The sequence below is a fragment of the Puma concolor genome, chromosome B4, assembly GCF_028749965.1.
Source record: "Puma concolor isolate L17-30 chromosome B4, mPumCon1.1.hap2, whole genome shotgun sequence".
NCBI classification, from domain to species: domain Eukaryota; kingdom Metazoa; phylum Chordata; class Mammalia; order Carnivora; family Felidae; genus Puma; species Puma concolor.
The window spans coordinates 48,391,017-48,403,385 of NC_141673.1; the positions used below are offsets into that span (position 1 = coordinate 48,391,017).

At 39.0% G+C, this 12,369-nt stretch overlaps 1 protein-coding gene across 3 annotated transcripts in view; it reads right to left on the bottom strand.

Moving 5' to 3' along the window:
• The window catches only part of YEATS4 (YEATS domain containing 4), a 66,668-nt gene extending 61,727 nt beyond the window's left edge, over positions 1 to 4,941 (bottom strand). Inside the window, exons 1-4 of one of the 3 annotated variants that reach the window (XM_086712824.1) lie at positions 4,642 to 4,941; positions 2,028 to 2,147; positions 876 to 942; positions 675 to 769 (exon numbers count right to left, since the gene is read on the bottom strand). In XM_086712824.1, the coding sequence (XP_086568950.1) occupies positions 675 to 769; positions 876 to 942; positions 2,028 to 2,147; positions 4,642 to 4,692 (333 nt within the window). In that variant the 5' untranslated portion in view covers positions 4,693 to 4,941. The remainder of the gene's footprint in view (positions 1 to 674; positions 770 to 875; positions 943 to 2,027; positions 2,148 to 4,641) is intronic. The other 2 variants (XM_086712825.1, XM_025926807.2) reach the window with 2 other exon arrangements.
• Between the last annotated feature and the right edge of the window lie 7,428 nt (positions 4,942 to 12,369).

A 12,369-nucleotide genomic window follows, 5' to 3' on the forward strand; every position in this document is an offset into this window, starting at 1 on the left:
AGCCAGGTCACGATCTCGCGGTCTGTGAGTTCGAGCCCCGCGTCAGGCTCTGGGCTGATGGCTCAGAGCCTGGAGCCTGTTTCCGATTCTGTGTCTCCCTCTCTCTCTGCCCCTCCCCCGTTCATGCTCTGTCTCTCTCTGTCGCAAAAATAAATAAACGTTGAAAAAAAAAAATTTAAAAAAAAAAAAAAAGAAGAGATCAAAAGATGAAAAAGTCAGTGGTTATAAATAAAAATTCATGAATAAAATATAAAGTAAAGCTGCTAGTATGGACAGCAACTTGAAAAAACAAAAAGACTATTGCTAGGGCTTTTAACTATAAAAAGTGGGTATTCTCATTCTTGACAGGAGTTGGACTCATCTTGTTTATTACTAATAACCAAATAATATTAATGAATTTTAAACTTTTTTTTTGTTCTAGTAATCACACAATCCCATGACTTCTTTCTGAGAAATGTTCACATTATATCCCATCTTTCTATACTTGAAAAATTAAAGTTTTGAAAGGCACTTCCCATGAAAAATCTCAACTCAAGGCAAAATATACTATGCGATAAGCTTACATAAAGTGTATCTGAATAAAAATGTCAATATATAACAAACTATTCAAGTATTGTCACATTTTCACAATTACAAAAATCTATTTTATGGTTGCAAAGATTATCATTACTCACAGGTCTTTCATTAGGATCAATGAAAAATATTTTGATGATTATTTCAAATTCACCCCATCCTGTTTCAGTAATTTCATATGGAGGCTTAGTAACAACTGCAAGGAGAGAAAAAAATAATTATAAAATATTTTTAAATTTGTATATTATGAATAAAAAATCTTTTTAAATTTGTACATTATGAATAAAAAAACTGTACTGTACCTCTTAAAGGATTGCCATAGCTTTCATGTAATTTAAATTGGATTTTCTTCACATATGCTGACATATCCTAAAATACAGAGGAATTAATTAGTTCTGCCATCTATATATAAAAACTGAGAGAAAATGTATGTAGTCAGTGAAGGTTTTTTTTTTAATAACAGCTTTGTCAAGATATTCACATACCACGTAATTCACCAACTTAAAGTAACTATTCAATGGCTTTTAGAATATTCAGAGTTGTACAGCCATCCCCATAATCTATTTTAGAATACTTTTATCACACAAAAAAGAAACCTCATACCCATTAGCACAAACTCCTAAGTCCCTCTTCCTCTCATTCACTGGCAACCACCAGTCTATTTCTGTGTCTATGGATTTGCCTCTTCCGGACATTTTATAAAATGGTATCATCCAGTATGTGGCTTTTGGTCTGGCGTCTTTCACTTACCATAACATTTCTAAATTTATTCCATGTGGTAGTAGCATGTATCAGTACTTTATTTCTTTTTGCTGCCTAGTAATATTCCATTGTGTGGATATCCTACATTTTATTCACCCATTCATCGGATGAAAGATATTTGGGTTGTTTCTATTTTTTTTTGGCTATTAAGAATAACACTGCTAAAAACATTCATATGAAAGTTTTTGTGCTTTAAAGGGTTTTAAATGGAGAAATATTTGTTCAATTAACATCTACTGAATACCTACTATGTACTGACTGCATTCCAGACATTAGATTCATCAGCAAAACAAAATTACCAGCAGCCAGATTATACAGCAGTTTTGCCATTCATCCTTTCTGATGGTCTTTTACCAATTGTTAAAGAATTAAAAAGTATGAACTACTATTCCTGAAACACCTGATTAAATACTAGGCTAACTTAAGATGTGATGATTGGAAGATGTGCTGTGTTTGTAGCATAGTTCTTGTTATCATAACTTAATTTTAGTTACAAAGTTTTGCAAAATTGATTTCTGCTAACAGTTATATGATGACAACTCTCACTTTATTCTTTCAACTTTTTTGGGTTGACATTTCTACAATGGGCCAATTTTATAATCAGGAAGTTACTATAAAATAATATTATAATTTACCTTCAATCAAAAACAAACCATGGCTTCAAAACAGTTATAGGAGAAACAAGTGCCTACCTCATTTCTATACGGTTTGACATACACTGTCCACTGATGGGTGTGCCCATCCTCTTCTCTCTTTTTCCCGAAATATCGAGCAACATTACCATAAACTATTGGTTTAACGATAGTAACCCCCTAAAAGAAAAATAATTTCAACATCAATTAATATTGTATTATTACCCAAATGTACAGAATAAGAGCTGTGAAAACCTGTTTTAAGGAATGGCAGGTGATCTAAAAACGTAGAGTTTGCTTATAATGTGGATTTCTCTCAAAAAATCAATTTCAGACGATTATTCTCATTTCATATTAACACAAGTAACTAAACACCAGATTAATTATAACGTTCCCGCTTTGAAAATGTCTATTTAAGTCATGTCAAGTACTTGGAGAGGTTTTTCTTTGTTTTTGTTTTGAAGAAAGGCAAAAGGCTATTTACAAACTTGAAAGTGAGCCTCAGGAATTAAGACCACCAGTTTTGACTGCCATCACCTGATGGTAATAATGTCCTGATTTATCAGCTTATAGCAGTGTTTCCCAAAATACAGTACAAATATTAAAGGCAGTTTGGGAGAGGATTTTAGGTAGAATTAGGGCAAACATTGTTCATTTTATTACTTATGTGTTAAGTTCTGAGATGTAAGTACATGTTTCTCCGCACATCTGGTAAGTGTACAAGTGGTGCGTGTTGACAGATGATCATGGAAAGGAGAAACAAAAAATTTTAAGTCAGGAGAAAATACTGAATGACATGAAACTTCACATGAAACTTGAGACTAGTTGTTCAACAGTAAGAATGTAACTGACTGTGCAAGTGCAAAATACACCACATGTGAAAAGTGCTATGCCAATGTACTCAACAATTACTAAGAAATGAGGAAAAGCAGCGAACAAATGAAAAAAAACTTTCCATTTTGGCCGGTAATTAACAAAAAAATCCAATGCCTACAAGCCTCAAGTTAGTTCAGAAGAAGGCAAGCAATCTGTATGAGAATTTAAATAGTCACAGGAAGTGCTAGTGACACTTGTGGCACAGGTTTAAGGCCTGAACAAATGAGCGTAAGGTGAATAGACAATAGATCCTGTAGCTGTTACCGTGTTACTGGAAACTTGCAGATTTCCTCAGTGACGCAGAGGGGGTTCATTTATCAAGAGACTTTCTATATGAATGAAATTTATCTAAATTTGAAAAAGATGCCTACAGGACCACATAACAATCATCAAGAATGAGAAATAAATCCTTAATTTTAAGACTCTACGTGACTAACTCACACTCATTTTTGACAGAAAAGCATTTGAGGACTACAAGCCTCAGCTCCACACCGAGCGCAGAGCCTGCCCCAGGGCTCACACCCACCACGGTGAGATCATGACCTGAGCCGAAATCAAGAGGTGGACGCTCCATCAACTGAGCCGCCCTGGTGCCCCCAAACTTTTTGAACCTTACATGACCACGAGTACAGAAAGTTTTTTTAAGTTCTCCAAAAGCCAATGTTTTAAACTTCTGGTAGTACTTTCCTATCAACCCAAAAATCTTGTGCAAAAAGCTTGGCTAAATATATATTTATGAAATTTCTGGTACTATGAGTTTTACCTGACCCCCTTCCAATACATTTTGGCAGTTTTTGAAATTTTCCAAGAACTCCTACTTTGCATGTGATATGAAAGCACTGTGTGTAATAGTTGTATGCGCACACAGTTAAAATTATGTGAAAGCAGTAGGACACAGAAAGGGACTCGAAGAAAAGCTAGAGGGACTCGAAGAAAAGCTAGAGTAACTAGATTGGTGCAAACGTGGGTGATTGGTTTTTTTAAAGAAGAATCTCCTTTATGCAATAAACCTGAAATCAGAAGGGGTAAACATAGGTGTTCTATCAAGAACCAGTTAGTCCTGCCTTAAAAACTAACGTGCCAGGAGATGCAGGAAGTGGGAGGGAAACGTTTAAGTGTCAAACATCACGTTAGGTTCTACAACAATTAAAAAAAAAAAAAAAAAAAAAGCGAACATTTACTGAATGCTCTCTCCGTGCCAGCCAGTGTTACGTTCTTTGCATGCCTTGATTCATATCTTGGCGGAAGCTGGGGGGCTCTGTGAACACCACGAACTCTGGAAAGCTGCCTCAACTATCCTACCCTGGGGATAGGGTTCTTCGGCGATCACACTTGCATGTGCCCTGTGGGGTAAGCCTCCGTAAGGCTGCTGGAGGGACTGCATCAGAGAACCGAGGAAAGCGGTTAGCTATAGTGCTTGGCACGGGAAGCGCGTAATCCAGTATCTGCCACTGTTACTATCCTCACACTCAGGTGGACGGCACCCCGGTTTACCGGTGCCCGGGGCTGGCAGAAGATGACACCAAGCCCTCCAACTGGCTACTTGCCTCGGCAACAATGTCCAGTTCTCCCCAAACCACTACCGGTTGATTTCTGGAGGGAAGGCGGCCAAATGGTAGTCAAAAGAAACACTTATTTTCCCGCGGCAGCTGTGACTCCCCGTCTGGAAACCGCGGTTCAACCCCGAGCCGAGAAGAAGGCGCGACAGGGAAAGCAAACGGGCCCTCCTCACGCTGCGCAGGGAGGAGCCAAGACCGGAGAACCGCTCCCGGAGCGGAGGCGTGGGCCGGGGACTGACCTTCACTCTCCCGCCGGAGTCAGGCCCAAATTCGGCCATTCTCTTGAACATATTGTCCTACAGAAGAAGCCGCCGCCGCCAGGGAAAGAGACCGGGGCCGGCGGGGTAGCCGCTCCCCTCAGAGGCCCCGCTCCTCCCGCGCGGGCTCAGGCGGAAGGTTTCTGGGTAGAGCGAGGGCGAGTCACCGGGGCTCGCGGCGCTGGGGCACAGCAAACTGCTCGCGGCGGGCGGCGTCCCGGAAGGCCGTTTAGCCCCGCGCGGTGTAGCGCCCGATGGAAGGAGGAGCGGTGGCGGCGCCGTGCGCAGGCGCGACGAGCTCGCGCGCACAGTGCGCACGCGCCGGGCCGCATCCCTCTTGCTGGGCGTGCGGAGGTGGCGGGAAACCGCTGGAGCCGACCCAGACCACCTGGCTACAGAGTAACCGAGAAGTTGGCTTTTAGAGCCAATACCTTGTCATCGCTGAGCAGTTCCGATTCTGAAATCAAGTTCATTAAATCTACTCGCCAACCCCAGCTTTTCGTGGTCTTCATCCAGACCTCCACACTTGAACGGCTCATTTCTTATTTACCTCCTTCTCTCCTCCTTACTTTCTTTTCTACTCACAGTTTAGATTCCAAGGTCCATAACTTTATGGCAAACCTTATCTCTATTGCTCGTAAGTGGCACTGATAACTGCAAAGCTTAGTGCAGCACTAAACTAGTGGTTTCCAATTGAAGTTTTAGATGGTAGCCAGTTCTCTCTCCTTTTTCTCCACTAGTTATTTTAAGCTTTTCCTGAGTCTCAAACCTCCTACTCCAACATCAACCCTCTCACTCTTAGCGGATGACTTTGCATGCGTGTTATTTCACAGAGAAAAAGACCTCCATGCCAGCAGACCCAAACATAAGCTTTGGTTTGCCCAATATCCTTCATCCCTTCTCTTCTGTTCAAGAGGGAATCTTCTTCCAGTTTAAAATCAGTTCTTCAGTCTGTGTTCTGGATCTCATTCTTTTTTGCTTCCTCAAGGATTTTGCCCCATCGGTCATCCTCACCCTGCCCTGTATCAGCCTTTCTTCTACTTTGGCTTTTCCCCATAAGAAAAGGTAAGTTTAAATCTTTCTTATTAAAAGCAATATGTAGGTTCCTCAAAAAGTTAAAAATAGAACTACCGTACATCCAGTAATTGCGCTACTAGGTATTACCCAAAGGAAACAAAATTACTGATTGGAACAGGCACATGCACCGTGATGTTTATAGCAGCATTATCAACAATAGCCAAATTGTGGAAAGAGCCCAAATGTCCATTGACTGATGAATGGATAAAGAAGATGTAAATACACACATATAATGGAATACTACTCAACCATAAAGAAGAATGAAATCTTGGCATTTGCCATGATATGGATGGACCTAGAGTGTATTATGCTAAGCGAAATAAATCAGGGAAAGACAAATATGTATGATTTCACTTATATGTGGAATTTAAGAAATAAAACACATGGGCATGGGGGAAAAGAGGCAAATCAGGAAATAGATTCTTAACTATAAAGAACAAACAGGGTTACTGGAGGGGAGGTGGGCAGGGGGATGGGTTAAATGGATGATGGGTAGTAAATCCAATTACTACTTTCCCTTAACTGATTTGACTTCTTGACAGGATTTGATGCTGTTATCCACTGCCTCTTTTGTGGTGCCCATTCTCTTGGTTTTTCTGTTATTTCTCTGGCATCTGATTACTAGATAGTTAGTCACTGTCTCCTCTATGTTCCCAAAGTGCCCAAGGGATTGTAACTCTTATCATGTTATATATTAATTATTTGTGAATTCCATGAAGGCAATAACGATCTTATTCACCTTAGTATTCTTAGACCTTAGTCAACATTTCTTGTGCCCAATAATGTTTGTTGAACAGTGAGTAAATGAAAACTGGAAAAGTCAAGAAGACTTGAGGCCATTTTTCCAAAGGTAATTGAAACCAATGAGATCTGTTAAAGACACTGTCATACAAAATGCTTCACATCATAATATGGGACTTTTTTTTTGTCCCCTGTACCCTCATCTGAAGTTCACCTTTTCCAAATTATGGCTTTCAAAATGTGATCTCTGGAACCCAAATATGCCCTTTATAATTATTTTTCCAGCTCTCCTTTTTCTTCTTTTCTCCTGTTTCTCAGAGGGGTTTTTATTCTTTGCTTAAAATCTTACCCTAAGTATTTTTAAAGTAAAATAACATTTAATAAAATAAAATTAAACAAATACATAAAACATATTGGAAACTTTGGGGGAAAGATAATGAATTGAATACATATATTTTGCTTCCCCCCAAAACTCCTTTAAAGCAAGTAAAGAGATTTTCAAAAAGGCATAAACCTTTAAGGTAAGAAGAATGGGAAAGAAGGTGAAACAAAATCTTGAAATCTGGAATACAAATGGCAAGTCGTATAGAGCAGTCCTGAGAGCTGAGCAGTCAGAACTAATGAGCTACTCAATTTGCACTACAGAAACTTCCCAAGTTTCAAGAATCTGTAGTTGTGGGGATCTCTGGAAGTAAGGGTGGGGGAAGATGGAGAAAAGGAGCTAACAAAGACTGTTTGAGAGGCTGTTTAAGAAATATTAATACAATTAAACAATCACATGCTATTTACTGCCAAGGAATAAACAGAGGAAAAACATGGTCTCTATATTAAAGAACAACAGGTAGAGTTGAGGAAAAAATACCGTACAGAAAATAGGTAGATTAATGAAAGTATGGCTGCCAGGGGCTAAGACCTCTGTCCCTCACTTAACTCTTAAAATGCTGGCAACCAGGCCTTTGTTTTCTAGCAGCCAATAGGGAGAGGCTTCTCTGGGGAATCTGACCAGCCTAAGGGAAGAGATCTCAGGATCCCCGATGAATCTCACTCAACCTATCTTGATCATCCTTCAGCAAAGTACATATGGTCAAATCCACATAAGCCCTTGGAACTCCAAATTAAACTTTTATTTTTCAACTCCTAAATTTAAGCAGATAACCAAGGATTACCAAATAACTGAGAAATGCCTCTAATATGAAACATAGAATTCAAAATAAACAAAATGACAGATTAGAGGAAACATAGGGAAGTAAAGGTCAAAACAAAACAAAAGAACAGTGATGATATTCAGATAAAACAAAAAATAGTGAACATGACACTAAACAAAGAAAAAAAGGAACATTTATAAAGGAAAAAAGAGCTGTAGGAAATTTGAAATACGATAGTAGAAATGCAAAAACTCAATTAGGGGCACCTAGGTGGCTCAGTTGGGTGAGCATCCGACTCTTGATTTTGTCTCAGGTCATGATCTCATGGTTCGTGGGATCAAGCCCTGGGTTGGGTTCCGGGCTGACATCACAGAGCCTGCTTGGGATTCTCTCTCCCCCTCTCTCTGCCCCTACCCTGTTTGTGCTGTCTCTCTCTCTCTCAACATAAATAAATAAACATGTAAAAAACTCAATTAAAAGGTCAAATGATAATATCAAAGAAATCTCCCAGAAAGTAGAGCAAAAGACAAAGAAATGGAAGAGAGGACGGAAAACATGAGAACAGGGGCACCTGGGTGACTCAGTCGGTTGAGTGTCCGACTCTTAATTTTGGCTCAAATCATGATCTCAGGGTCATGGGATCAAGCTCTGCGTCAGGCTCCATGATGACATCTTGGACCCTGCTTGGGATTCTCTCCCTCTCTCTCTGTCCCTCTCCTTCCACCCCGCCCCCCCCAAAAAATTCTGTATTAGGTTGCTAGGGCTACCATAACAGAATACCACAGGATGGGTGCCTTAAACAATAGAAATTTATTTTCTCACGGTTGTGGCGGGTAGAAATCCACGATCAAGGTGTTGTCACCTTTGGTTTCTCCTGTGGCCTTTCTCCTTGGCTTCCAGATGGTGGCCTTTTCACCATGTCCTCACGTGGCCTTTTATCTGTATATACACATTCCTGGGGTCTCCTCCTCTTCTTATAAAGACACAAGTCCTATTGGATTAGGACCCTACCCTTATGACTTCATTTAATTACCTTAATTACCTTATTAAAGGCCTTACCCTCATATACAGTCACATTGGAGGTTAGGGCTTCAACATATGAATTTTAGAGGGACCCAATTCACTCTGTAACTATATCAGAGGACTAGTCTAGGAGTTCCAAAGAGAATGAAGAAAATGGAAGGAAGGAAATAATTAATAAATGATTCAACAAAGCTTTCTAGTACTTAGGTTATGAGTTTCTAAGCTGAAGATCCTACCAAGTACCCAGAACAAATATGAAAACAGATCCACATCAAGGCACATCATTGCAAACTTTCACAACCCTGAAGATAAAGAGAAGATCCCACGTACTTCCAGGTTATGAATTCATAATGGCTTAAGACTCCTTAGTAGCAACATTGTAATCTAGGGCACAATGGACTTCCCTGGGTTTGGTTCCCCAGGCGGTCCCAGTTCAATAGACCATCTCCAAATTTCTGAAGAACATTAATTCCAACTTAATATTCCATACCCAGCCAATTATCAACCAAGTGTGAAATAGAAAAAAGACAATTTCAGACATGCTAAGTCTCAAAAAAAGTATCTTTCATGTACGCTTTCTCAGGAAGATTCTGGAGATGTAATCCACCAAAATAAACCAAGAAAGAGGAAATTATGAAATACAGGAAACACAATAAATATAAAATATGGAGATAAAAGAAGAGGATCCCAAAATGATGTTGAAAGAGCAAACCCAGGGTGATAAGCTATGTATTAGACACAGACAGAAACGAGTCCCAGTTAGATTTGGTGGGAAATCTTTGGGAATTACTGCTTTAAAAAGATGAAATTGGGGTGCCTGGCTGGCTCAATTGGAAAAGAATGAGACTCTTAATTTCGGATTTATGAGTTTGAGCCCGTCATTGGTTATGGAGATTACTTAAATAAATTAATTTTTTTAAAAAAGATGAAATTGACAAAATTCTAGCTGGGTCTGAAGCCTTGAGAGATTATTTAAATACTTGTAATGTGTAAATATTAGACCTAGAGTTTGGGAGGTAAACTAATGAGATACACAGAAAACTAAGCAAATTTAAGAATCATAGAGTTATTAGCTCTACAGAAAATAAAATACTGCATAAAAGAAGAAAATAATTGTATTTATGGCTACAGAAATACTGGGTATTGGTCTAACAAAAAAATATATAATTACATTGGAAGGATGGGCATTGGGCGCTGTTTTGTGATGGGAGGAGGAGGAGGAGGAAATAGAGCCTAATCCTGAACCCTGATAGTGGAAAGTCAGTATCCTAACATGAAAAAATCAAGAAAAATAAATACAAGTCTAATACTTTAAAGCACGGAGGCAAATATAAAAAATTACTATTAAACTAATAGAGTAGAAAGTGATCATGTAAAGGGGGAGAAATGAGGAGGTACATCTTTCATAATAAACCTTGTGGAACTTACCTGACTCTGTAAACATTGAGAATTTATAACCTGATTAAAATTAAAAAATAACTTTTAAAATACAATTGCATAATAGACATGCATTTAATTGAAAAACATTGTATCTATGAATGACATTGGTCACTTCTGATTATAATTTTTATTAATTCCCGTTAGCAACTTCTAAGTAAATATTTTAAAAATGAGTCCACTAAATACTAGAAATGTGCTCAGGGCTTAGTTATAATTAGTGCCACATAAAGAGCTAAATTATCATTTGGAATATCATTCCGCATTTCAAATAATATCCTAGGGTAAAACTAAGCAATATGAAAATTGAGTTTCTCTCAAAAATGATCAACCATTGATACTGATTTTTATTCCATTCCCGAATAAGAGAAATTTAGTTTGGGAAATTAATTGTATGAAAATAACAGGTAAAGGTAAAAAATGATATTTATCAAAAACATTAAGCAAAATCTCCAACAAAACAAACATTGCTTTCGCTCTACAGACAACTTTTGCTAATCTCTCATTGTTTCTTCAGTCAGCCTGTGTTGTATGGTGCTTCCTGGATATAGCCCATCTCTGCATTTAGGCAGTCACTCTTCAAGTCTCTCTCCCCTACTTTGATCCATTCTTTATACACCTCTGGGTAACCTGATATGAATAAACCCATATTTTTTCTGGGTTTATTCATACTAGAATGGTCCCAAAATCTTGAAGCCCAAGGCTGCACCTGTGTTGAAGTCCTCTGCTGCCCTCCCATGGCTAGTCTACACACTACATTCACATAGTCTTGAGACCTGACCTGTGGATGAATTTGTTTCTTTAAGTTTTATTTATTTAACTAATCTCTACACCCCACATGGGGCTCAAACTCACAACCCTGAGATTAAGGGTCGCACAGCCTTCTGACTGAGCCAGCCAGGCACCCTGAGACCTGACCCTTGGAATCCCAGAAGCTGTTGTACTGGAATCATGTGGACCTGAGGAGTAAGAAAAATCCTAGAATGGTAAACATGGAGGAATATACTAAATAATAAGAAAGAGATTCATTCAATCAACTGTTTATTGAGCATGAATCATGTTCCAGGCACTGTTTTAGGTGTTTGGAATATAGGTGTAAACAAGAGTAAAAAATTCTGCCCCCCTTCCTATTAGGACAGTGACCCAGCATAGCGTGTTAGAGATATAACACAGTTAAGAGGGTGTGCAGATGTGGAAGAAGGAGGAGCCAACGAAGGGTATCAGAGCCTGAGTGGAGGCCGTCTCTTCCATGCTGTGGCAGTGTTGGGAGATCGGTTACATACAGACAAATTGATCAAATACATACATGTACTAAGGATACATTTTAAGGTCATTAAGGACAATGGATGCCAGCTTTCTCACCATCAGAGAAGGGAATTCTCTGGGAACAACATGGGAAAAGAGAAAACTAGAATAAACCCTGTGGTGTGGGATTGGAGTTGGAGATACTGATGTGAATTCAATATAAATGGATACATAGAGTGACGAGTATTGTGCATATCTCTGGCCATTGACAGGGCCTGGCAACAGTGACACCCTAGTGCCTAGATCTTGTTTTTTAAATACCATTGTCCACTGTGAAGGATCAGTGTTCTTCGGAGAAATGGGTGATTTCAGGGCTGGAGCAGGGAAAGAACAAGGTGAGTCTTAGAACATCCTGGGCCAGAAAACAAGAAGGTGCTCAAAGAATGATGAGAACATGTCAAAATAATGCAGAAGCGAGCTTGCAGGAACTCCACTAGCCAAATCATGGACAGCGTGAGCATCGAAAATAAACGATAGTAATAGATTATAATTCATTATAACTTGAATAAAACAGGAAGCCATGAGTCCATACTGATATAATAAATAAATGCATGAGTTGAAAATTTGATAAGGAACAATCTCAAAGTACCTTACTCTTCGCAAATACTTCACAGGGGAGGTGACTTGCAGACATTTCCTTCATCAAATGACTGAAATGAACGTCACCAGTAATAGAACATTTCAAAACCACATGCCACCTAAGAGGGCACAATGAGAACGGCACAGCCTCACTTCCGTGGTACTCCTGCCAAAGAGGCACAGCCTAATCTAATCAGCAGAACCTCAAAACAACCTTGGGACATTTTACAACATAACTGATATGTGGTCTTCAAAATTGTTAGTTGTAGAAGTCAAGGGAAAAAAAACTGAAGAGATGATCCAGATTGAAGAAAACTAATAAAGACCACCAAATACAATACATAATTCTGAATTAGATATTTTTACTGTAAAGAACTTAGAGGGACAATTGATGAAATTGAAT